Below are 25090 nucleotides of genomic sequence, written 5' to 3' on the forward strand. Positions count from 1 at the left end.
CAAAGAATCACCACAGGATAGTACTTTAGTTGCCGAGGGGCATTCAGATGTATCGTAACTCCACGAGGTAACTTTAGCAACCGTCGACAACACTAACACGACGAAACCACGAGACACAGTAGATGAGCAGAAGTCTAGACGCTCAGAATGTATTACAAAGGTAATCATGAGAGTCTGCTGACTTTACCCGGTACCGAAATCGCAAAACATCTGAAGCCATTGAATAGAGTAGTAATCGCTGTAAAGAAACGTTTTCAGGATAATCAGAAAAAAACAGGAAGAAGGTTTCATTTCCTTGACAGTGCACGGTTGATTTTCTTGACATCATTTGGGTTGGAGAATCATAAAAAACACGCAGCTATAGCGAGGCAGGAAGGGTTAATTAAATTTGTTACTGAAACAAAAGGACCAGTTTACCCTTTAACCTCGACATCGTATCTGTAACCGAGGCGACTGGAAAGAGATTGATTGACCCTTCCTCCATGAAGCCCGAGTGAAAAGCGTATACACCCGAGGAGCTCTCGCTGCGCGCTGCAAGTAGCAAATATAACCGTCTTCATTGAAAACTTGTTTCTCGGTGCTCATGCTCACTTTAATGAAGATAAGCTCCTCGATCCACGGCCCCATCGATTTTACGGGCGCCCCGCTGGCTAACGAGAAAGAAATCTGTAGACGGCAAGCCGAGCGCAATTACACTCGCATCCGATGGCATGCCGACGCCTTATCGCGCTTGCTACTAAGATCTGAGACCGTTTGAAGCGAAGGGCACACACGAAACAACGATGCAGCCCCAGAATTTGGCTAATTTACAGACGTTGGGGTACAGGAAGGTCCCTTGTGTGATTCTAGGCCTGAGACTATGTGCGTGGCGGGTCTCTGGTCGTTGCTAACGTTTAACGACTTGGGTTAGTCCCACTGAAGAAAATCGGATCAGTTCGCAAAAATAGTCAGATGAGCGATGCTTCACTGTGTACTCAAAAAACAAACCCGTTTGACGGATATTTAGAAACCAGGTTCATGATGGAGTCTAGGAGAGCAGCACCATCCATAGCAGAACCGGGATCTGTCGAATACTACCGGTAACCGGCTGTCTATAGATAGAACTACCTTGACATAATGCAGCCATGTCCACATCATCCATTCACTTTGTGCCATGATAAATAAAATACGACGAAATTACCCCGCGCAACGGACACGAATGAATTAAAAGAACTTTAGGTGATTTTTCCAGAGCTGTCCGGTCTCATTAGCAACATCAGCATGGTATCAATAGTGGGTCAGTTACGCGAACGCGTATGTCAGATGAGCGCATCTTGGCCACCTGATCATTGTCACTGGAAAGTATTCAGCGTGCCATCCGGCACAGACGGCGAGAAGGGTACTTCACCTCATGTTGCACCGTAACGATAGTTCTGCTATTTCGATGCGTTTAAAGATATCAGGGAAGTGCGTTATAGTACGCTTGTCCGACGTGGGAGAGACCCATTCAATTGAATCGGACATTTGCTTTTACGGTGTACAGTCAGCAGAGTAAGGGAACTCGAAGCGAGGACTTTCTTGGTCCTTGGGCCCGCGGACCTTTTGTGGCTGTCACCGTGTTGCTTTGTATCAGCTGGTACGGAATTCGCCTATTGTCCCCAGTTCCACCTAGTGTGGGAATTCCTCACGTAGAGAATGGAAGAAGTAATTGGTCCAATGGGATGAGATGGGGTGCCACCCGAAAGCATAAGAACAACTTGAAGATAACTTCAATAGACGGAAATAGAATCAATTCTTGCAGCAGGCAGATTCAGACGTCTGAAATTCAATGTTCAAGTGAGACTGTGATCCAGGAAGAATAAAACGTGAAAAAATACGGTTGAGGCTGGCTGGAAGAACGGTGGAAGTTGGAAAATATGGCATCGGCTCCGACGGTCCGGGATCTGACCCTGCGGTGGCAGTGCAATCAAACCTTGAACTCAAGCCACACTCAGGAGCAATTGTTACTGCTTCTCAAGCGATAAAGCTAGTCTCGATATGATTACTTGGATGTCAAATATCATTGCAGCGGACTTCATTCTTTATCGTGGCAGAATCTTACTGCAAGTTGAATGCACTTGCTTGGTTCATCTAGCTTTAGCCAGTTTTCCGGTCTTCTGAGAACTTTAGTAATCTCGCGGAATTTGAACTGGGCGCTCTGTGGAGGTGGCTTTGATGGCTATGAGAAGGTTCTAACTCTTTTCTGACGTATCTTTCGTGAGCTTACCTGGACAACTTATCGTATTTAAGGCCAAAGAACGCTAGCTTTTCGTGTTATAAATGCCTCATATTGATTCTCACGGCATGTCGCTCTCGCTTGACCCTCCTAACACCGATACGACCAAATTTAAGGTCGCCGCGGTCCAGGCTGAGCCGTACGATGTTTGCCGGGGGAATGATAGAGTCTGACATGGAATTTGTTACCCAGTGCTTGGTGCGACCTCCAGGGTGGCGTCGATAAAACTATACGGATCATACGTGAAGCCTCATCTGAGGGAGCAAAAATCATCGGTTTTCCGGAGCTCTTCATTCCAGGTAGGCCGAACTGCGAGGCGTATCTCAGAGAGACTCATAAGGAATTTACAGGTTATCCATGGACGTTATTAGCTAACAATTTCATTACCGCCCAGCCTGTCATCAAGGACTATCACGCTAACGCACTTTCGATTCATTCTCCGGAAATGAATCGCATTCAAGAAGCCGTAAATGAAGCTGACGTGACCGTTGTTTTGGGGTTCGCAGAACATGCTGGTGGATCGCTCTATATTGCTCAAGTCACCATCACGCCCGACGGTAAGATCGCAAATCATCGACGCAAACTCAAGGTACGGAGATCCGATGCCTTTTCATCGAAAGGTGCTATTTCTGAACCACCTGTATAGGCCACTCATTACGAGAAAACCATTTTTGGTGACGGAAATGGTAAGCATATGTACGGTTTCCCGATCATGCAGTGCTCAGCCAATTGCTCCCAGACCAGTCCGTCTACAATGTCGTTCAAACTCCATACGGTAGACTGGCTTCTTTGAACTGCTGGGAGCATATCCAAGTATGTCATTTTGTTTGTTGTATTCCCCCGGTCTAATTATTTGTTAAGCCATGGTTCAAGACCCATATGTATACACAATATCCACAGCTTTTCGTCGCATCGTGGCCGGCCGCATTTCCTCCTCATACTGGCGGATCTCCGTACAGCTACAGTAGCGAGGCCTGCACTCGCATGAGTCAATTCATAGCCATAGAAGGCGGATGCTTCGGGATCGTTGCTTCTACTGTCATTAGTGAAAAAGGTGCTGAGAGAATGAAGTTGTCTGGATTTCCTTGGTTCAAAATTCCCGGCGGTGGCTTTTCTGTAGTACGCCCGAGTCTATTATTTGCAACTAATAACCGTCTAACTATGATATCTGCAGATATACGGTCCGGATGGCTCGGCGCTGACTGAGCCTGTCGATTCGGATGCAGAAGTCATCGTCTACGCTGACATTTCTCTAGATAAAATTGCAGAAAATAAAGTTGTTGCGGACGTCATGGGAAATTCAGTGAGCCGTCTGTGTTTGTTACGAAACATAGCCTCAAGTTGCCTTTAGTTCGCGATTTGACCTGTTATCCACCACGGTGCATGGCAGGAAACAGGTACCTGTCACCTATGTCGACGGAGAAGGCTTCTCAAAGAAGGATTGAGTATGTTGGCGTCTCTTGAATCAGCCGTTTTGCCCACGGGTGCAGATGGACTTTAAACGTAAAATCTCCTGATCTTTATTCCTGTCTGTAAAAAGTACGACGCGTTTGGCGAAGTTAAGCGGTGGCGAACGGAAGACAAAATGATGGCATATGTAAAATCGATGGCAGTGGCAAAGCCTGGTGCCCCCGTTGGCATCTTGAAAGGAGTTTGAGAAGCTTCGCACCTAAGCGCTTGGATTATACGCGGCAAAGAAACACATAGTAGTGTTCAGGACCAGACTCTGCCGCCATGAGAAGGTCTTGTCGACAAATCGAAAGAACCCCTGGTCGGAACTCAAGGAAGCACATAGAAGAAGTTCTACTGGGAGAACCCTTGAGTAATGCTGAACCGCGAAGCTCAAGGTAGCGGAATGCCGCACAGGGTTTTACATCCGCGGCGGAAAACGTTTCAGTACGTATGATACATCTGGCACTTGGCGCAGCCCATACCAAATCGAGTACTAATATGTATAATATATCTCAGGATATCTCTCTTGGAATAACTTGATACTTAGTGCGGAGTTAGGGGATACCCGGCTAGACATGTAGGAAAAGATAACATACCAGTACAGAATCTAGGAACTTGAGCGGAGCAGAAGGTAAGTACGTATTTAGAATCTGAAATGATTGTCTGTAAGGAACATGATAGTAGTTTTGTCGGAGACAGCGGATCCAAACTCGGAAAATTGCAAGGGGTTAAACAAATGTTCAAACGATCCGCGGGTCCGGATAGGCGGTCAGGCGATTCGGCGATTCGTTCGTTCGACTTCGACGTTCATTGCCACATTAGGCAGCGGCAGTGTATACTGTCACGCGTCACAAGTAACGTAACGATTTGCCACTGCGTCGTCGTCGACGCTGACGATGCCAACGTCAAATCTCGAATATTAGCTCTACATCTGAGGCTCTAAGTATTCGTTTAACAGCAATTTATACCTCCGATACCTGTCGAGATGACGATAACGCAGCGAAAGCCCATCCGACCCGACGACATTATAAGTGCGTATTGTGTAGCATCTACCTCTTTGTTGTCGCTCTGAATGACTATGGGCGACAGTTAATGAACCAGGAGACCAATATTCGTGCGATTCCTGTGGATGCGACCTCACACATAGTGTGCGCATCAAGTGCGCGGACCCTCTCTGCGAACCCGGCGACGGCGTCGATATTTGCCCACCTTGTTTTTGTGCAGGGAGAGAATTTCGGCAGCACAAGCGGGGACCATGCATACCGCGTCATCGTAGGTCGCTTCTCAGTGATGAAGATTTTTGCCGAGTACTGAATTCGACATCATTAGGAAATAAATTCATATCCTATATTTTCTGAGGATTGGGGTGCTGATGAGTTCGTTGTGTTTATCTCTCTTAATATCTCTATTCTAATAAATTTGGCTAGGGAACTGTTGTTGCTGAAGGGCATAGCCACGCAAGGCTTCGGGAATTGGAAAAAGATAGCCGAGCATATAGGCACACGGTCAAAGGAAGAGGTCGAGAAACATTACAATGAAGTCTACATCGACTCCCAGACCTGGCCGATACCTGTGAGTGCAGCAACACAACCTACGTCCCGCTCCTCTTACTTTTCATTTTGCAGAAAATGGATTTACAGTTCGATGTCGATCCGGTAGAATTCCAAGCACGCAAACGACGGCGAATACAAGCATTAAACGACACGCCACCGCCTCCTCTTAAGCACGGTCCTGTATCGTTACCCGGTATCCATGAAATCCAAGGTTTCTTTCCTGGACGTTTGGAATTTGAACATGAAATAGACAATGAGGCTGAGGACTTGGTGAAAGATTTAGAGTTTGGAGTTTGTCTGGAGTGGGGCGGCGACCAGATCATCGAAGACGAGGAAGATCTGGATGTTCGTGCAAGGGCAAAGTGGGAAGAGGAGCGTCGGAATCCCCCACCTCTTGCAGAGAAAGGGCGAATACCAGGCAAAGGGCCGATGATAAACGGCATAAATGGATACCATCCGCCATCTGAGAATGGGAGTGTAACGAGGGACAGTCTTCCGCCAAAATCCGACGATGCTCTTGCAAACGGCACGAGCTCTGGTGATGGAGACGAGGAAGTGGAAGAAGTCACGCAGCCACCGCCGATAGAAACGAAGGAATCCCTTGCTTTTAAGCTTTCGCTGCTCGAGATGTATAGCCAGCGTGTGGATAAGAGACTGGAGGGTAAGGAAGTTATGTTTGATCGCGGGCTACTGGATTACAAAAAGGCACGTCGTTCGTTCTTATGCTTGGTCTGTGCTTCATTATCATCATATAGATGCAAGCATCAGACAAGAAACGCTCACGAGAGGACAGAGATATCGTCCATCGTCTACGACCCTTCGCAAAATTACAAACGGCCGCTGACTATGAGGTGTTTGCTGCTGATGTTCTATGTGAGCGTGATTTAATTTTCAGTTCATTATATATTCTTACAATACTCTTAGATGAAGCTCTTCTTCGTCAGAGAATACAGGAATTGCAACAGTACCGACGGTTAGGCCTGGTGACTGCGGCTGATATCGACAAATATAAGTCTGATCTTCAGAAACGAGTGAGTAATACCAGGGCATCTTTATCGATAGCTCCGTCTCACGATGCATTCACAGACCCTCATCAAAGCCAATCATCGCGACTACCCAAGTGACAAACACCAATATCGGCCGGGGGGACGCCAGTCATCTGGCCCCGATCCTCGCCGTGCCAGTCTTGTGTCGTTTGACTCCGAAGGACGAAAGAGTAACGAAAGGGAGGCTACACCGCGTCTTCCCGGATCATCTGCTGGTCCCGTTGTCCGTCGGATGCGTGAGTTTCTAACCCGTTTCCGTAACTTGTAAACTAACGGGGTAATCTATTGCAGCTGCTCCTCTCAATCTTGCAAATAGCCCGTCGTTGCATCTCCTCTCGACCGCGGAACAGGTTCTATGCACCCAGCTCCGTATCCTTCCCAAGCCATACCTTGTCGTGAAAGAGACCCTTGTACGAGAATATGCCCGGCGAGGTGGTAAGCTTCGTCGGCGGGAAGCTCGTGAGCTCGTTAAGATCGATGTGAACAAGACCAGTCGAGTATGGGACTTTCTTGTGCAGCAGGGATTTCTCAACATTGCTTCTGATGTTTCCTCGAACCATGCTTCGTCATCACAAGACGCTAGGTAATTGTTCCGCTCCATTCTATGATTCTGCTGTGTTCTCACAGCCTTACAGCACCGCTAGTGGATCGCAGGTCAACGGATCACCTGTTAAAGATCCACGACCGCTGCCTAGTCAGCAAAATGGATCTGCCTTGGTACCATCGACGTCAAGTTCATGACATGTTGTCCAGCTTTCTATATCTTTATTAGGAACCATCTGTATTATATTGTATCATTCCCAGCGACTGTCATAAGAAAATACCATAAGCATATAATCCGAAAAAGCCCAAGACGATTATGACCAATGGTTTCATGAGATACTGGCTGGGGTTTCGCAGGAAACCTTCAACAGCGTTGGTAGTAGAGATCATCCTGGAAAATATAATTAGCCGGTGAAGCGGACATGAAGTATGATACACCCACCGAGCGAACCTCTTGTTGAACGGGTGGAAGACACCTTTGTCTAAATCCTCTCGGGGAACCATGTAAAGCGGGCCATCATCACGTATCAACCATGTGCGTCCGCTGGTCTCCTTCTCTGGATTGGTGGCGGCATGGAATATTGAACCAGCGACACGAGCGGTGGGTGACAAGGAAAGACCCTTTGTGGATGCTTCTGCAGACGACGGGAGCGTGTCATTGATTGGCATACCCAAGGCAGGACTTATAACGGCTGTGCGGATATCTTTGTGTTGGAGATCAAGATATATGGACCGCATAGTGCCCAAAACCCCACACCCTGACACGCTATATAGAGGGGCTTGAGGTGAACCGTGCCATGACGCTGCGTAGACAATATGTAAGTGCGAGATAAGCGATTTGATACAGAACTACTTACCGAAAGATCCAGACACTACCAAGGCCTTCAAGTCGTTAGGCTGACGTTTCCGAGCGAGATAGTATTGTGCCAGGTGTACAGCTAAATAAAAACGGAAGCGATAAGAACATTTACTTTCAGACGTCAAAAAAGCGTTTACGGTAGAGGACGCCGACCAAGTTTACATCGACGGTGGTCAGATCTGGCTTCACTGGCTTCCCGTTACTGTCGAAGGACAATTGCTTGAATTGACCGACTTCGGTGACTCCAGTGTTGGCAACCTTCGCACCTGCCGATGAGCTTCAGTCGTGAGAATGAACCAGCTAGACACATACAACGATGTCGACGTCGCCGTAAGTCTTAACAGCCAAATCGAAAAGGGCCACGACATCGTCCCAAGTAGTAGTGCTACATCGAGTATCAATTGCGGTTCTGTTTGCTGATCATGTCAACGAGCATTTTATGCGTAGCACGGATGCTCGTACCCTCCGGCAGCTACAATTTCATGGACGATTTCCTGTGCCCCCCACGCGTCTTGATCCCCAATAACAACCTTGGCTCTATACCGCGAGGCAAGTAAGTATTCCCATCTTTCAAAAAGCCAAGCTGAGGAAATACTCACCCGTAAAGCGCAAAGCGAATGGCAGTCTCTCTGCCGATACCTTTCGAGTCCCCAGTTATGAGAACCACCTTGTCTTTGACGCGTTCTGTATACCGGAAAAGGTCGTCGTCGGTTACAGCGACAAGGTCGATATCGTTGTTCAGCATGGTGCGTGTGAGAAGAAGTACATAGCGCTGTCTGCCAAATGATGGGCGGCAAAGGGATCAAGTCGGAACTCGGTCCGCTGGAAGGCGGAGGTGGCGCTTGCACGTGTTTACCTCCCACCCATCCAGACAAACATCGCCAACGCGAAATGCTGTCCGCGCAGCACGACCATGGACGCGACCCCAGCAGATCTTTTTGAGTCCTACCACCAGGATTTTGACCACCTTATCCAGTCCGTACGAGGGAAACTCGAGGTTGAAGTCAAGGAGCAGCAAGGGGGTTAGTGGCCATTGTGGATTCTTTACATTGTACGACTCTAATAGGCGCACAGAGCAACGTAAAGCAACACTTCGCAAGGTCGAGATAGACTTGGATGAAGCAGATGATATAGTACGTTTTCTTGATTTCTATCGAAACAGCTCATTAATACAGAACAGATATCTCAACTTGAAGTTGAAATTCAAGGCATCCCCCTTTCAATACGATCTCAATATAGCGCCCGGCTTAAGCAGGCCAAGAGTGACTTGAACCGGTACAAAAAGCTTTCCAAGGACTTGCATTCACAGGCATCTCGCACAGACTTGCTAGGCAACAACCGTTTCAAGACTACCGCCACCTCGGACGATCCATATGGTGAGGGTAACGACCGGACCAGGCTTCTGGCTGGCTCAGAAGCACTGAACGATGGCAGCCGAAGAATCATGGATTCTACTCGGATTGCCCTGGAGACGGAGACGCAAGGCGCAGATACTTTGAGGAATCTGCGAGTCCAGAGGGAACAGATTGAGAATGCGCGGGAAACGGTCAGTCTACCCTTGGTTGTTCTTTAAGGCACGGTCTGTCTCATCTGCTTGCAGCTTCAAACCGCAGATATATCTATTGATCGTTCGTCTGGTACAATCAAAGGAATGATACGACAGTATGTCATGCTGCTGTTTTTGCTACCCTATTGGCTCAACGCCATCTTTCAGAATGTATAAGCAACGAGTTGTCCTTGGCGTTCTTATCGCAGTCCTTGTCATTGTTGTCCTGGTCATCCTTTACTTCAAACTAATACGTTGATTTCTCGCCTTGTGTCCCACCCACATTCGGACGATTACATTTATCTATTCATCTAGCATTTTTCTTTCACATCCCATCTTGTCATTAATTATATTGGATTATATGAGCTGTTCAATACATTGCATTTCTGGTGTACACCAATATGTTATATTTTAAACCCTCCAGCCAATGCCATCACATTGTCAGGATCAACGGAAGCCTTGATCTGCTTCAACCTTGCCACATTGTTTCCGTACAGGCTCTCCACAGGGGTATCAAAAATGGCGTAATTGGGATAGACGGCAGCACCGACAATACCAGACTGTCCCTGGCCAACAGCAACATTGTATAGATGTGCTGCACTTTGTCGGATGGCATCATGGAAAACATCGTCCGATATTTCGAAACTCCAAGCATAATACAAATTCAGCGGGAGAAGTCCAGTTGAGCGGGAAGGAGGATATGCAGATTCAGTTTGGGTGTCACTGACTGAGAAGATGTTGGGAAGGAACGGTTCAACGTCGTAGGAGATGAATAGCCCGGTATCTATGCTCAGTTTCGCACCCCAAAACTAAGAGAAAGTTAGTACATAGTCCGCCTGCAGTAGAGAAAGAAATATGCCTCCGTCTCATTCACAATGGCGTTGATTAGGGTATCGGAGTATCCCATGAGAGAAACAGTGTTAAAAACTCCTCTGTGATCCCCCGTTGTGAGAATTCTGAACCTAGCATGTTCCAAAAGAAGAAAAAAAATACCTTAAATTTTGTGTTGCATTAGAAGGTGAGGCAAGAACGAGGGACATAAAGTCTCTTGTTTTGACGTCCTCGGTGAAGTGAGGTATCGCAAGGAAGTCATCAAAAATGCCATCAGGAGGGGTAGGTCCATCATAAAAAAGCAGTTGAGAGACACCGGGCTGTGAAGGCGATTATTGGCGACAGCCACAGACGCCAGAACAGCCGAGCTTACCTCCCCAAGCAGGAAATTGTAGGTAGTGATTATCCCAGCTTTCGGATCCGTGACGTCATTGGAGAATTTCACTGTGGCGGCATTCACTTCATCGAGATGATGTTTTGTGTAGGTTATTAGTCCACCCTGAACATTATCAGACAAATACACGGCTATTTCTCTTCGGTTGACGTACCCATACTTGGCCCTGAGGGAAAGTCCTCAGAGTGAATCTTGTCACGATGCCCTGCGGAAGAATTAGAACCTCATAAGAAATGAATAGAATGAGCCAGGATTGCAAACTCACAAAATTATTGAGTCCGCCCTGAATTAATGAATAACAGCGGTTAGGTCAAATCACTCTGATGTCCCAAATCCCACACACACACCTTGAGAGCGAAAAAGAGATCAGGATCAGAATTTGCCGTCACGGTAGCCACCTCGCCAGTAGGCTTCACGAGTTCATACGCCACAACAGTATCAATGGTTAAACCGTACTGATTGGTCAACCACGAGAAGCCTGTACCATACGGTCAGCCCCAGGCCACTGTCAATAACATGACACCTACCTCCACCGAGAATAAACCCCGCTACACCTACCCCAGTGACTCTCCCACCGACAACGTTTACGCCGTGCGGTGCAAGAGAAGCATAGACGTCGTCCCATACCAAGCCAGAGCCAATAGTTGCAGTTTCTGATGTGGGATCATAGGTGACCTCTGAGAATCGAGACATTGCTATGTGTACTCCTGTCGTGGAAGAGAATCCTGGGTTAGACGCATGACCCCCGCCTTTGACCTGGTAATGGTCCATTAGGAAAATAACGAAAGGCCATAGGATGCACTGCGACTCACTGCGAACGGCGTATGATTAGACGAGAGTATTCCAAGCTACTGGGGTATTAGTTTCGATGAAAAAGAGGCAAATTGAACACGGACAATAATGCCGACGTCTTCTGCAGTACCAGGCTCAACGGTGCACGCAGGATATTGTGTGCTGGATAAGGCCCAGTGGTGGATATCCTTCAGATAAGTTGGCTCTGGGTGGATGTAAGAACAAGCGTAGACGCGACAAAGAACAACTTGCCCCCCAGATAAAAGACATCGCTAGCAGACGAAATTGCTTTGGAAATAGCTTTACAGACTGGGTCACCTAGTAGCCTCTCCTCTGGTTGAGAAACCACAGTCGTCAGGAGAGTACACCAGAACAGTACTGTCCAAATCATTGTTCAGAGAGAAGTTCCGAGATGTCCCCTCTTGTTGAAACAGAACCATTTTATAGGAGCAGGAAATGCCGAGCGCCTCATTCCGGTAGCTATGTCTGAAATCCGTGAGTCAAAGAACTAAAAACTCAGATGAGAAAAGATGACATAGCCAACCGAAAAGCGAACAGCGATCACGCCTTGACATATCTGCGATGATGGGAGATGTTAATAATTGGTTCGTATATGGTTTTACCTCAGTTTCGACTCCGGCAGCCAATTATCGCGGAGATGATGAAATAAATATCACCACGACATGAGAGATAAATGCCTTAATGATGGATAGAGGAGTGACGGATGGCGTCATAAGTGTCTTTTTCGGAACATCTTATACATAATTCCAGGGTTGCCATGCGCATAATGAATGCAGAACCACAGTTGAGGCATCCCACGATGGCGTCGTGTGGGCCTTGGAACAGTATTTTCCAGATGGCCTTCATCCCGAACTTTGACATTATGAATGTGACCTGATAAAATTAAGAATCCTGTTGAAAAAGGACCCGAGAAAGCATACCCGACGGTCACGACGGCGCGGGCGTCATATTCCGGTAGTCGAGTTCGGCGTATCAGATAATTTCCATGCTTAACCGCATTTTATGCCTGTAGGAATAAAGCACACACGTGATATTCATAGACTTCTACAGGTGCACAAACTGTCGAATGTTGTTCTGTTGATGCCAAACAATGCCACCCAGGAGCGTCAGCGTCAGAGGCGTCTTGAGAAGACGGATGACGTCTTTCGTCAGCCGAGAGTAATAGGCCAAACCTGACAGACCCCTGATCAAACAAGTAACACAACATCAGTCCCATGGGCCGTCGCCATATGGAGAGAGAAGACTATACCCACTTCTGCATGCTGTTGACCCGTTCATCGAGAACCTTGTACACGCCAAGCTTGAAGTCTTCTTTCGATACTTGGTATATAGGGCCATCGTCCAGTAACAACCAAGCGGAACCGTTGGAATCGGGGTCGGGGTCAGTTGCGGAGTAGAAGATGGCGCCCACAATTCGAGCGACCGGGGTGAGAGGAATACCGGCCAAGAGTAGTTTCACTGGCAGAGAAATAATGGGTGTGTCTGAAATTAGCATCAGTCGAGATCGCTGAGAGAAATGGAATGAATAACATCACCGGCGAAGAATGGGCTGATGACTGCGATGCGAATGCCTCGTTCAGCAAAATCGGGGTATAAAGAGCGCATGGTGCCGAGTACTGCGTGCTTGGAGGCACTGTACATTGTGCCTCTTCGAATGGCCTTCCATGAAGCTTTCAGGAAATCTTTCAGGTGACAGCTCGTACGCAATACCTCAATGACGCATACCTATTCGAGCCAAGCAGTACGAGAGATTTCAGATCTCCCTCAGTTCGACCTTGAGCGAGATAATGTTGAGCGAGATGCGCGGCTAAGAAACCCGTAGTAAGACGCCAGTGCCCTAGTAGACCAAAAGGACTCACTATATAAAGTGCCAATCAAGTTGATGTCAAGGGTAGCCAAGTTTGGCTTGAGAGGCCTGCCATTCGTATCGAATTTCACCACTCCAAACCTGCCTATTTCTGTTACTCCCGCGCAAGCTACCTAGGGAAGTGTATCAGGGCCAATGAAGAAGTAAAAACAGTCAAAAGCTGATTTTGTGCGGAAACACAAAAAGTCCAATGGAAAGCAATCCAGTACAGTACGCCCAAAATGATCCCCGGCGGGAGACAGTCTCTTCAGAACTCTTTATCAAGATGGGAAGTTTCCTTGCTTTGGAAACGCTTCCGCGACAGCCAAAATTTTGCTTCTTCTCGGTTAAACAGATTCGAACAAGCAGGGTCGTCACTTTTTCGCGACACTGAACTTGAAATCAGAGTTCTAGACATCATCTCGCGCCGGGGAGAAGAATTATTCATCGCCGCCGAATGCATCGTCACAGTAGGTGAGGGTGTCCGGCAGAGAATAGACGCAACGAATGTTTGTCTCGTGAGATTATTTCTCGATCCCCAAACGTCGCGTCATGAAAAGATTCGCACAAGAAAAACTATTCAGATTCAGCTCCGCGAGTCATATGCCGGCCCGGAGTAGCTTGCCTTTGTGCACGAATAAAGCCGGCTTTGATAGAGGGAACGGAGGATCGAAAACTCACCACAACATCAATAGCCCCGTATGCCTTCATGGCTAACTCAAACAATGCGACGACGTCGTCCCAAACAGAAACATCACACGATGCACATACCGCTAAACTGTTGCCGCCTTCGTTAGGGCCCAACCTTGGACACCGAGTGCTAGTGCTCACCCCCCAGCACCAACGATTTCGTCCACCGTTGCCTGCGCACCACCTATATTCTTGTCCCCGATGACAACCTTGGCCCTTAAGAAAGGCCTTCAGTATTCGGGATGCGATATATACACTCTGATACTCACCCCTGTGCAGCGAACTGGAGGGTGGTCGCCTTTCCGATACCACTGGCGCCACCAGTAATCAAGAGGACCTTGCCTTTAACACGCGCCGAATGCGATAGGAGATTTTCATCGGCAATTTTTGTGATACCTGAATCTGACATGGTGGTCGTGAACAATGTTCGAGCGGTCGATGCAAGGCTCGTGTTTTATCCAAGCACGGGACCGGCTGAAAGCGAACCGGTGAGAACGGTGTCCATGGCTAGCGATCCTACACGTCTATCGCAAAACAGGACAGCGTGATAAGTGCTAGGTAATTAGTTCGATGCTGGTGGTCACCAGTCAACACAAATTTTGTAGATAAACCGAACAAGCCTGTCGCCGGATTAGGCCGAAATCCCATAAAACCTTTCTTCCGACCATCGCTTGCTGTTGGCTGGTATGCATCAGAAGATTCTCAACCTTCACCGTCTTTGCTACGGAATACTCAATACTAGGTTGAAAGATTAAGCAGGGACACTGGTGTTCAAGCTAGGTGGATGCATCAATGTCCTGTCGGCCTGTCTACTCTCAGTAATTCATTTCCAGAATGAAAGTTGGGTTCCTAGACTTAGTCCTTATTCGGGGATCCATAAGTGCTCAAGTAAACTGAATTCATAACCACTGGAACGCGTCAGGCCGGCAAACCAATAGGAACTCTGGATGGTACCCTTTGCAGCCTTAGACTACCGGTCTTCATCAGTACTCCAAATGGCTTTAAAGGCGGTCTACAGAGCGCGTTTCACTAAAATTTCCCTTCCGTCCTATCTTTGGAGCAGTTTATTCGGATGAGAATACCGGAGCAAGTTAAGAACCGGTGAAACTCACACAGTATGTTCACGCTGACTCCTGATAAGGTCGTTACGACGTTTATATCTGATGCAGTAGCAGTAGAACCAGTGTTTCTGAAGTTGGCTTTCGGGTCCGGAACCACGACCTTTACGATCTTGACGCGAATAGTTGACGGATGATTTGACTACCCTGACGTGCTTGATTTAAATAAACTAATAGATGGCGCGGACGATTTCATTATTGCTAATCAACCTAAGCCACGCTCCAGCCTCTTGATTAATGAAGATACGTCGCGCTAGAGCAACTCTGACCTTTCCAGCAAGAGTGACTGCTCTATTAGTCGTTTCCGACTCGTTTCGTGCTTCAAGAACACTAGTTACAAACAACATCATCCATCAGGCTCACACAAAACATAACTAATGACTTACCAAGAGGCATGGCCGAGCTCCTTGGGTTAACACTCTGACTTGACATATGTATGCTTCTTTCTTCACAGCAAATTCTGAACCATTGCTATTCATACGACAGGGTATACCGTACACTGAGGACAACTGGAAGATGATTCTTCTTGATTCTACCAGTAACAGGGTTCCGGGCAGCTTCTGGTTTCTTCCGAGACTACTCTTTGCCACTTTCCATCCGTTGCCTTGCAATACTCGAATATCTTTGAGAAAGCTGTTTGCTTGAAAGCACAACATGTGTAATGATTGCACCAAGCAACGTATGATGTCCCGCACGGTCTGTGCACCACATGCTGACCGTTCGTCCTTTACATGGTCTTCAATGGGATGGAAGTTACAAAATCTGGAAACACACGAATGGGTCTACACTTCTGATTCAGAAGAATGTTTCAGTAATCCTTCAGTGGTCAACTCAAGCGCCCGAGACGATAATTTCCCGAAGATCTAACACGCCGGTGGCCTCGCCGCCAACTTGTCCTTTCTTAAGAGATTGGCAATCTTCGCACCATCTTCACGCCGCTGTTTCAACGTGACTGGGGGAACAGTCGACGAATATCCCATCTCTGCGCAATATTAGACGAAGGCGGCAAGATGGGAATAACCAAATGACGAACTGAGTGTCGGGTATTGCAAGGGAACTGAATCCAGTCTTTCAACAACCCAAGACAAATCCAACGGGAACGGTTGTCCAATCCACGCAGTGCGATGTTCATGGTCCCTAATTGGAGTGTGGAGTCATACCCTCGCAAATAACTGGGCACACACTCTCGCTCTAAAAATAATTGAATAAGTCAGGACACGAAAAAAGTAAAAATGGTGCAAGAGGTGCACGTACCTCATCCATTGTCAAGGGGTGGATAAGAACACTACAGACGGGACATTAATTTGATACCTATGCTGCCATATCTTGATACATCCAACTCACCTGAGCTTTCCATGATTCTTCACAATGAAAGAAAATACGGAGGCAAAGCTCTCTACGGGCACCCATATTTCATAGGAACCTTGCAGAATCCTTGAGGATGACGCTAAATACCAACACGAGATGTTACTCACCGACCGGACGAGGCCCATTGGCATCTGTGTTCACCTGGAACAGAGGAACAGCCACGAATGCCCCGTCCCGGCACAAACGCAGAACGGCATCACGCAGTTCCAGTGCAAAATGGTGCTCCGCTGCATTGGTTTGGTGAAAATAAATGTCTACGGTGTATTTTCAGCTCACAATGCCGATCCGTACGATGGAAATGGTATTTTCTGCAGACTGAGATCAGCGATCTGAAGAGATACAGTGAACTTTCCCTCTCACTTGATTTCATTCGCCGTCACCGTTGCGACATCCATTTCGGGAATGGACAGAATAAACTCCCATTCTCTAGATCTGTCGGCTCGTATCAGCGCTTCGAAAGAGCTTAGTAAACTTTCCTCCTACTTGATTTCTGTTTCTAAGCGAGGACAGCACCATCGCGCAGATCAGGAAATTACTTGCGGGTAGATGAGTAGGTTGTTACGAGCCCTTTTAAGGCACACGGCAGGCTAGTTTAGACGACGAAAAAGTTGTGTCTTCTGGGAGAGCTGGTTCTCAAGCATTCAGGACGTTCTCCAAAGGTGTCAGTTGAAGGTCCGACGTCCAAGAGAACTAGTTCTCAGAAGTAATTATTCAGGGCGTACGTCTACGACAAAATTGTTAGTCAAAACACCTAGTATCAACGATGATGTTTATCTTGCTTCTTACAATAGTTTCAATGGTCACCAACAGATCTCTGACCCAGTCCAGCTCTTTTTATTCCCTTTACTCCTCGTCTTAACATTCCGTGGCCGAAGCACCACTTCGACATCTTGCGCGTCCTTCAACCCAGACACCCACATCTTGATGTACTCGATGAGGATCATAATCCCCGCCAACCTCCCGATTTTGGTTCTTCCTCTTCCTTGGCCCTCGCATTATCCGAGATGAGCTAGAACCGATGCACGAGCGAGTAGCTTATCGGAGGAAACTCAGATGCCTTACTCGCCATTGGAATCACTCGCGGCCTGCTTTTCGTTTTAGACATTTCCTCTTCCCTTACCCCTTGCCCTAGCCTTTCATAGTTAAACATCGCCTCGGCATTTTGCCTCGGCATTTTTCACGCCCTTCAACTCAGACACTGACGTCTTGATGTACTCTCCACACGGATCATAGTCCCATGCCTGCTCCACCGGACCTGTTCCCAAGGGACATTACCGATGCTAGGGATATATCCCCACCACGAAACTCATACGAAGGGAAAAAACAAGTCTTGTACTAGCGCATGCACAATCGTATGCAATCCTTCCAGAGTAGCTCGAAGGGATATGCAGCCGTGCCTCTATACTTCCCTTGAACTGAATGAGATTCGTCCGCGGGGCTGCACGCTGGTGGAAAGCTGTGGAAAGACGTCCTTTGTGGAGTTACCTCCACAAAGTATCAATGAGCGACGACAAGGAGGTAGGGATCTCGAATAGCGCAGCAGCGGGACATGGGGCAGAAGCAGCAGTGAGCTGGGGAAAAGGTTCAGTGAATGTAATCAGAGGTTATGCAGACTTGCGGAAGTGAATATGTCCGGGAGATGAGATGGCTCCATCGACAGTTCACCACTGATTTTGCGGTTAGCGCTGACGATATGTCTACGGAGAGAGAAGACTTACTCGTGTATCAACATCTCTCCCCTGTCCCAGACTTTGAAGCCGATTCTGGCAGCCTTTGCGACGCGTCTTACGACACTCTCCCGCTGCATTTTTCGCTCGTCCAATCCTTCATCATCAAGACCGCTCCAACTTGAACCACACCGCCAGTAGTGAATGAGCCTTAGGATACGGCGCGACCGTTCGCCATATTTGAGGAGACTGGATACTCTGACCTAGGGGGATAAGCCGTAGACAGGGAGGGTGTGCGTAAATATTGGGGACGAGTTCGCGAGACGGTGGAAGATGGGAGTGTTGGGAGCGCAAAGCTGCTGCTGCTTTGCAATCCGAGCAAGCCTACAAATATATGTATGAGAATGAAGCTTCACGTGGATGATTCCAGGACCCACCTGCCAAGGCCCAACTTCGCATGTCATATTTTGGCCAGTAAGAAAGAGCATAATACGAGTGGTCAAGACATGTCCCTGCGCATCATCGACCGTTCCTTTCCAAGGCAGCGCGTATCGACTTCAAGTTTGAAGTGATAAAGCTCTTGGCAAAGCACAGTTAAAGTCATCCTGGCTGACTTGGAATGCTGCGAAGTAGATTGTTGCCACCAGATTCTGCAGACATGTTATAGAATATCCTAATGAAATCGATTTCACACCGAGTGCCGTCTTGGTCGATGAGCACGCGGATCGAACTTAGCAGGCTCCTGGATCGAATTTTGCCACGCGGAGCTGACTAACAGCACAGCCACAGACAGGACAACGCGACTTGAGCACCTCGACACGTTTTCTAGGGAAAGCTTGGTTCCCTTTGGTTCACATTACTTGCTCATTCTGCTAAAATGTCTCTTCTTGTTACCATATTTGCTCTCGTATTCGTTGCAGAGCTTATCTCCTGGATAGGCCAATCCGTCCTTCTTGATTTCGTATGTGGTCGACTTCGAGTATGCGACACTCACGTCTGATTCTTTTTTAGTTCTACTCTCTCTACTTGAGAGTATTCTACTCCTCCCATGCTGAGCGGCAGCGAAAACTCAAGGCAGAGATCCTAGCTACAAAGGCTGAGCTGTTGAAGACGAGCGCCCAAGACCAGTTCGCCAAGTGGGCGAAGCTGAGGAGAAGTGTGGATAAAGGGCTGGCTGATTTGGAGAAGCTCAGTGAGTGTAGGAATGCTGTGGCTTCGAGTTTAGCTGATGAATATCTCTGTTAGATGGAGAACTGTCTTCCATAAAATCATCCTTTTCCATGAAATTTACGACCGTTATTTGGATGTCGACGACCGGTTCTCAATTCGTTGTGGGGTGGTGGTATCGTAAAGCTGCTGTATTCTATTTACCAGAAGGGTGGTTCGGACCAGTTGGGTGGTGGCTGTCGTTTCCATTTGCACCAAAAGGTATGTGTCTGGCATCTCTGCTTATAGGATTACGGCTCACGTAAAACTCAGGCTCTGTAAGTGTAGGAATGTGGCAAATGGCTTGCAGAAGGGTTGTCAAAGTTGGAGAAAGGGTCGTGAAGGACCTTTGTGGTGTGTTTCTATGCTTGCTATCGTTATCTGAATTGTTGCTGATTGGGCATGCAGTGCCGACTGAGATTAAGGCTGGAGTGGAAGAAAGCAAAGCCGAGTGATTCTATAGATATACATTTGCGCTGCTCCGCCGCTAAATTGATGTCGCTGATACGCTCTATCGAATATCCGGCCGGACCAGGTGAATCAATGCAAACAAGACATGCTCTGAGTGGACGTCAACGATGCCATGCAGGCCGAACGAACGACTAGCGCCACTTCTCACGATATCTGATTCTATTGGCTGCCAGAACCTAAAGGATCCACGACTCGTACTTGGATTTCAGTTTTTTAGTCGGCGGCGTGCCAACGTTGAGCAACACTGGCCGCGGATTAGCCCGCGGCTTTTAGCGGTCTATTTTCCACGTGGCCGGCGGATCTGGCGGACCGCCGTATGAGTGCCCGCCCATCCCGCCCAATATGCTCGCGTCGGATCTTGAGCTGAAGTCGAACCTCCGGCAAGGATTCGGTAGCTTGAATTTGATGACATATCTTTTCTCCCACTGTCCAGCCTGCTGTTTCGGACGCGGAACACTGCACTCCGCAACGAGGGCGTCAACGCAAAATTGAAGACAGTATATAGGAATATAATTACGTTGGATGGTAGCAGACATGGGTGGCCGACCATCAGGAAACTGATGTCTTCCGCACTGGTAGTATGCAGTGTTTTCGGAGATAGAGGTAAGCGAACAGTTCGCAGCGTTCGCTCGCGGCGAGATACCAGTTGCTTATATCTCCAAATACGTAGACGGAAAGTCGACGGAATGATTTGATCCGGCGTTACAAAACGCCCCGGGAAACCGACGGGTTAGGCATACCTGGGCTAACGTGCGTCGGGATACGATTTCCCTCGTTCCGTCGATACCTTAGCATGCAATATCTTTGTCCCGACAGAAGACTCCTTGCGGAACAGCGAGGGTGATAGAGAGAAACCTTGGCCTTCGCATGTCGAGCCTTGGGAAAAACCAAGAGAGTAGTTTATGTGAGTACACAGACTTCAATAAATTAGTGAGATACGAATCGCAGAACTTGTGATGCAGCAGAGGACCATCAGAATCACTGATTAACGGAACGGGCATGTGAAATAACCGGTGTGACAAATGACGTCGTTCCGGCGGGGATCCGTTTCAACCACACACTTCATTAAAAAGCGAGTCGAGGTGAGCCATCCTTCTTTCACTTCAACTACCACCAATACTCAAAAATGGTCGCAGGTGTTCAGATTCACTCAAAGGCCGCCGAAAAGGCCCAGTCCGTTATTCTCACCGAGGAGGCTCTCCAGTTCCTCGCTGCTCTTCACCGTACCTTCGAGTCGACCAGGCAGTCCCTTCTCGTCGCTCGCCAGGATGCCCAGCGCAAGTATGATGCTGGCGTTTCTCTCGATTTCCATCCAGAGACTGCGCATATACGCGAGGAGCCTTCATGGCACTGCGTGCCCCCGGCACCAGGTCTCGAAGACAGAAGGGTAGAAATCACCGGCCCAACTGACCGCAAGATGGTCATCAACGCGCTTAACAGCGGTGCCAAGACGTTCATGGCGGATTTCGAAGGTGAGCTGACCTCTATGCTTGCTTATCGCGTCGTCATGCTGACTTGTCTCGGAAGACTCGAGCTCCCCGACCTTCGCGAATATGGTCAACGGTCAACTCAACTTGCGTGATGCCGTCAGAAGGCAGATTGATTTCGAGTCCAATGGAAAGGCGTACAAGCTTGGCGAGAAGATAGCAACTCTCATTGTCCGGTATGTGTTACCCCTATCTTGTGCTAACTGAGACTGACCAGTAGCTAGTCCGCGAGGATGGCACTTGGACGAGCCCCGTGTGACCGTTGACAATGCTCCCGTCTCCGGCTCTATTTTCGATTTCGCTCTCTACTTCTTCCACAATGCCAAAGAGCTCGTCAAGCGCGGCTCTGGTCCTTACTTCTACCTTCCCAAAATGGAGCACTACCTCGAGGCAAGGCTCTGGAACGACGTTTTCCTCTTCTCCCAATCCTACATTGGCATCCCACACAACACCGTACGCGCCACCGTTCTCATCGAAACCATCCCCGCCGCGTTCCAAATGGAGGAGATTCTGTTCGAATTGAGGAACCACTCTTCTGGACTTAACTGTGGAAGGTACGAGGCTTCCTTTTACCTATATATCGACGCGGTTCTGACCCGTGAGATAGATGGGATTATATTTTCAGCTTCATCAAGAAGCGCCGTGCTGACCGCAAGGCCATCCTTCCCGATCGAAAGGACGTGACGATGACCGTGGGCTTCATGGATGCATACGTCCGCCTATTGATCCAGACTTGCCATAAGTACGTCAAACATTCTACCTAGGCCTTTCTTCCGACTGAATTTACTTTGAACAGGCGAAAGGTTGCTGCTATGGGTGGAATGTCTGCTCAAATCCCCATCAAAGACGACCCCAAGGCCAACGAAATTGCTATGGAGAAGGTCCGGGCTGATAAGTTGCGCGAAGGTTACCGCTGGACATGACGGAACATGGATCGCCCACCCTCTGATCAACAAGATTGCCATGGAAGTCTTCAACAAGCACATGCTTGGTCCCTAACCAGGTGAGAATTCGGTAGCTTGTATTGTCATGCAGCAATATTCTAATTCCTGCTTGATAGTATCACGTTCGCCGCGAGGAAGTTCCGTGTTGCCTGCCGCCGACCTTCTTCAACACCAACGTTCCCGGAGAGATTCACTACCGAAGGTGTTCGTTCCAACATTACTACCTTCGTTGGCCTACACCGCCGCCTGGATCGGCGGTAACGGCTTGTATCCCCTTCAACTACCTCATGGAGGACGCTGCAACCGCCGAGATCACTCGTGTTCAACTGTGGCAATGGGTAAAGTACCAATCCCGGTTGGACACCGGTGAGCTGATCACCAAGGAGTTGATTGATGCCTGGGTGGATGAGCTTGCTCCTGGGATCAAGAAGTTGGCTCCTGGAGTGAGGATGGCGACGTTGTCATTGCCAAGGATTATTTGAAGCACCAAGTCCGATCTGAATGGCCAAGCGAGTTCTTGACGAGCGACTTGATGCCATATCTTGCTACGAGGGACGGTGTTGAGGCCAAGTTTGTGAAGGCGGCGCTGTAAGCAACGGGACTCTGTTTTTTCTTGATTTCATTTCTACGTGCAATTGTCGAAGGTTTTTTTTTATCATAGCAATCAGGTTTTCTTCTTCTCTCAATTAGTTGTATCATCCATGGTTACTTGTTCGATGAATCGATATGTACCATTAGCTTGAATCGAAGCGTTTTTCATAGAGTTGTAGCGGTGTGGACATGCTTGCAAGGGTCCTGAGATTGTAAAAAGCGATTCCAACGTCGATGACACTGCTTTCCAGACGTCTACATGGAAGCCGGCCGCGAAGTCCGTTTTTATTGTCATAATGCGAATCCCACAACGAACTGTTTAGATAGTTGGTCGTATGTATTGTATAATCACGTCTCGGCAAGCCAACAACTGCACAACGACAAAAAATTTACTTTTAAAGGCCACGACGTTACGTTTCACTTACGCTCCTTCCTATGCAACTGAGGCAGCTGTCAAACAGCCGATACACTGTTAGATTCACGACAAGTTACATGTCGGACTTGAAACCGATGGGAATTAAGGACAATTAAGGAGAGTAACACCGATGCGCGGTAACGAATTATACGGGATATGATGATGAAGGGTCTATATGGTGGAGTATGGTACACTGCTTGCTTCGAGGATATAGTGAGTCTTCCTGGCTTCGCTTCTAACTTGGACACCCTCGACGCTGGAGGATTCGAGTTTGCTGAATGGCCAGGCGGATGTGGATGTCTATCAAGAGGGCGTGGTTTTAGTTGAGATGGATGGACGAGGGAGAGGGATGGGGGACGTACGGTCACTGTCATCAAGACAGTCGCGAGGATAGCAAGGGTGTTGAATAGCATTGTCTAAGTACTGAGAAACAATGATCAGTATATATGAAGCAAACGGAAGGAATGCGAACGTCCGCACCTGATATGGGGGATGTCGAGACGATGAAGATCCGACCCAGCCTGCCTTGCTCGCTTTTTATCCTCCACTCCCAAGGAACCAATTTCCAAAAACAAAAAAACCGCTTCCGAGTCCGCCTCTGGAAGGATTCATTCATTCATTCGTAGCTCAAATTGGCAGGTGGTAACAACTAAATGGCGGGCGGACTAGACATGAGAGATATTACCGTTCTGAATGCGTCTTGAACGGAGCGATCTTTGCATTGTAGGACCGAGATATGGCGTCTGTTAACCTCGTGGATTTGAAAGAAACGTATGAGGCAGGCAGGCACGAGAACTTGTACATTTCTATTGACAAGCATCACTTAAAATTCTTTTACACGAGATGCATGAGTAAAAATTTACCTCTTGCGGAGAGGGCCATCTTGAGATGTTTTGCGGTGGGATGCCTGGAATACGTATTTGCAAGTGGTTGTCATTCTCCTAAGGGTAGGGGGGAGTAAAACCGTAGAATGTTCTCTAGGTGAAACGTGCAACAACCCGCAGCCTCGCGGGGAACATGTGCCTGTTGACTTTCTTCTTCTTTCTTGTCTGGGCACAAAAAATGAAAACAGGAAGAGAAAAGCTGCGGATTGTTAATTAGACGTGTTTTTTTTTCTGACTTGAACATATGCAGAACACATACCAACCTTTACGGCAGTTGGTGCGACGACCAAATTGAAATCTCGGCAGATAGATGGACGGTGTTGGAAGAGAATGATAGGCAAGGTACATGCCTGATCCGGGAAGGAGGCGACGGTGGAACGTCGGAGGACTATGATTAAGGTAGTTATTGGGTACCAAGTCCCCTTGTACGCGGTAAGGAACCGGTCCGTCGCACCGGCGCTCATTCCCCAGATCCCCCTCTTTCAGTTTTCATTTCACCAAAATCTCTAATGGCATTGAACATGGAGCAACCCGTCATCATCATAGCGATGGTCGGTCCAATTTTCTTTTTTGTTCGGAAAAGCGATTCTAAATAAATGTACCCTTCCTCCCAGGGCGTGTCAGGAACGGGGAAATCAACACTGGGTTCCGCGCTTGCTGAATCACTGGGTCTCCCATTCATCGATGGAGACGATCTCCACCCTCCATCGAATATAGCCAAGATGTCGTCAGGACAGCCATTGACTGACGCAGACCGAGAACCATGGCTGGCGTTGATCCGCAAGACGGGCACGGAGAAGGTGCCAGTGGTGATGGCCTGTTCTGCGTTGAAGAAGGCACTACCGAGATATTCTGCGGGGGCAGAATGGGACCGAGGAGGCACCAAGGACGTATTTTGTGTATATCAAGGGGTCCCGCGAGGTTTTGTTGGACCGAATGCAGAAGCGCCAGGGACATTTTTTCAAGGTGGACATGTTGGATAGTCAGTTTGAGGCAGTTGGAGAGTCCAGGAGGGTGAGGAAGGGGTGGTTACGGTTCCAGTTGGAAGAGTCGACGGAGGTACAGGTGGCAATGGCGAAGGAGGAGTTGTTGAGGATGGTAGAGTAGATAAT

At 48.1% G+C, this 25090-nt stretch overlaps 12 protein-coding genes across 12 annotated transcripts; 6 read left to right on the forward strand and 6 right to left on the reverse strand.

Moving 5' to 3' along the window:
* Positions 1-2322: 2322 nt before the first annotated feature.
* EV420DRAFT_1619132 (nitrilase) lies at positions 2323-3605 on the forward strand (the record flags this gene model as incomplete). Its single annotated transcript, XM_060475436.1, has 7 exons — positions 2323-2393; positions 2447-2553; positions 2605-2843; positions 2901-2940; positions 2994-3067; positions 3116-3373; positions 3429-3605. The coding sequence occupies 7 exons, from the start codon at positions 2323-2325 to the stop codon at positions 3603-3605; spliced, it is 966 nt and encodes a 321-aa protein (XP_060334240.1).
* A 1086-nt stretch (positions 3606-4691) lies between these two features.
* Positions 4692-7046, forward strand: EV420DRAFT_1619133 (uncharacterized protein; the record flags this gene model as incomplete). The annotated part of the gene is made up of 9 exons (XM_060475437.1): positions 4692-4737; positions 4796-4982; positions 5134-5278; positions 5332-5964; positions 6015-6132; positions 6184-6290; positions 6346-6541; positions 6597-6888; positions 6941-7046. 9 exons carry the CDS (start codon positions 4692-4694, stop codon positions 7044-7046), a joined length of 1830 nt encoding a protein of 609 aa, XP_060334241.1.
* Positions 7047-7115: 69 nt separating this feature from the next.
* EV420DRAFT_1265343 (uncharacterized protein) lies at positions 7116-8452 on the reverse strand (the record flags this gene model as incomplete). Its single annotated transcript, XM_060467267.1, has 6 exons — positions 7116-7651; positions 7706-7786; positions 7845-7965; positions 8020-8116; positions 8170-8244; positions 8307-8452. 6 exons carry the CDS (start codon positions 8450-8452, stop codon positions 7116-7118), a joined length of 1056 nt encoding a protein of 351 aa, XP_060334242.1.
* Positions 8453-8620: 168 nt separating this feature from the next.
* Positions 8621-9512, forward strand: EV420DRAFT_1761808 (vesicle transport v-snare protein vti1; the record flags this gene model as incomplete). The annotated part of the gene is made up of 5 exons (XM_060480677.1): positions 8621-8729; positions 8782-8840; positions 8888-9253; positions 9308-9369; positions 9422-9512. The coding sequence occupies 5 exons, from the start codon at positions 8621-8623 to the stop codon at positions 9510-9512; spliced, it is 687 nt and encodes a 228-aa protein (XP_060334243.1).
* A 145-nt stretch (positions 9513-9657) lies between these two features.
* Positions 9658-11661, reverse strand: EV420DRAFT_1265328 (FAD dependent oxidoreductase; the record flags this gene model as incomplete). The annotated part of the gene is made up of 11 exons (XM_060467264.1): positions 9658-10042; positions 10081-10185; positions 10247-10404; positions 10458-10583; positions 10633-10683; positions 10744-10761; positions 10826-10956; positions 11006-11234; positions 11291-11326; positions 11375-11473; positions 11509-11661. 11 exons carry the CDS (start codon positions 11659-11661, stop codon positions 9658-9660), a joined length of 1491 nt encoding a protein of 496 aa, XP_060334244.1.
* Positions 11662-12335: 674 nt separating this feature from the next.
* EV420DRAFT_1619137 (uncharacterized protein) lies at positions 12336-14236 on the reverse strand (the record flags this gene model as incomplete). The annotated part of the gene is made up of 8 exons (XM_060475438.1): positions 12336-12474; positions 12545-12773; positions 12827-12987; positions 13017-13098; positions 13151-13267; positions 13773-13915; positions 13969-14043; positions 14097-14236. 8 exons carry the CDS (start codon positions 14234-14236, stop codon positions 12336-12338), a joined length of 1086 nt encoding a protein of 361 aa, XP_060334245.1.
* A 1572-nt stretch (positions 14237-15808) lies between these two features.
* On the reverse strand, positions 15809-16565 carry EV420DRAFT_1265616 (DOPA-like domain-containing protein; the record flags this gene model as incomplete). Its single annotated transcript, XM_060467285.1, has 6 exons — positions 15809-15927; positions 15979-16082; positions 16130-16134; positions 16200-16230; positions 16290-16368; positions 16421-16565. Coding segments are annotated over 6 exons (483 nt in total), but the record flags the coding sequence as incomplete, so codon positions are not given.
* A 2292-nt stretch (positions 16566-18857) lies between these two features.
* Positions 18858-19641, forward strand: EV420DRAFT_1619138 (WRB/Get1 family; the record flags this gene model as incomplete). The annotated part of the gene is made up of 5 exons (XM_060475439.1): positions 18858-18941; positions 18992-19172; positions 19226-19408; positions 19460-19540; positions 19595-19641. The coding sequence occupies 5 exons, from the start codon at positions 18858-18860 to the stop codon at positions 19639-19641; spliced, it is 576 nt and encodes a 191-aa protein (XP_060334247.1).
* Positions 19642-20783: 1142 nt separating this feature from the next.
* On the forward strand, positions 20784-22680 carry EV420DRAFT_1619139 (malate synthase; the record flags this gene model as incomplete). Its single annotated transcript, XM_060475440.1, has 8 exons — positions 20784-21129; positions 21185-21320; positions 21369-21698; positions 21752-21886; positions 21941-22025; positions 22051-22113; positions 22205-22531; positions 22561-22680. The coding sequence occupies 8 exons, from the start codon at positions 20784-20786 to the stop codon at positions 22678-22680; spliced, it is 1542 nt and encodes a 513-aa protein (XP_060334248.1).
* A 303-nt stretch (positions 22681-22983) lies between these two features.
* EV420DRAFT_1201028 (uncharacterized protein) lies at positions 22984-23653 on the reverse strand. Its single transcript, XM_060466330.1, has 2 exons — positions 23575-23653; positions 22984-23517 (listed from the first exon to the last, which is right to left on the reverse strand). Exon 2 carries the CDS (start codon positions 23505-23507, stop codon positions 23133-23135), a length of 375 nt encoding a protein of 124 aa, XP_060334249.1. The 5' UTR covers positions 23508-23517; positions 23575-23653; the 3' UTR covers positions 22984-23132.
* EV420DRAFT_1200997 (uncharacterized protein) lies at positions 23653-24549 on the reverse strand. Its single transcript, XM_060466329.1, has 3 exons — positions 24238-24549; positions 23958-24177; positions 23653-23900 (listed from the first exon to the last, which is right to left on the reverse strand). Exons 1-3 carry the CDS (start codon positions 24440-24442, stop codon positions 23744-23746), a joined length of 582 nt encoding a protein of 193 aa, XP_060334250.1. The 5' UTR covers positions 24443-24549; the 3' UTR covers positions 23653-23743.
* Positions 24550-24574: 25 nt separating this feature from the next.
* EV420DRAFT_1619140 (uncharacterized protein) lies at positions 24575-25085 on the forward strand (the record flags this gene model as incomplete). The annotated part of the gene is made up of 2 exons (XM_060475441.1): positions 24575-24797; positions 24826-25085. 2 exons carry the CDS (start codon positions 24575-24577, stop codon positions 25083-25085), a joined length of 483 nt encoding a protein of 160 aa, XP_060334251.1.
* Between the last annotated feature and the right edge of the window lie 5 nt (positions 25086-25090).

The sequence above is a fragment of the Desarmillaria tabescens genome, assembly GCF_030435595.1.
Source record: "Desarmillaria tabescens strain CCBAS 213 chromosome Unknown EV420scaffold_9, whole genome shotgun sequence".
NCBI lineage: Eukaryota > Fungi > Basidiomycota > Agaricomycetes > Agaricales > Physalacriaceae > Desarmillaria > Desarmillaria tabescens.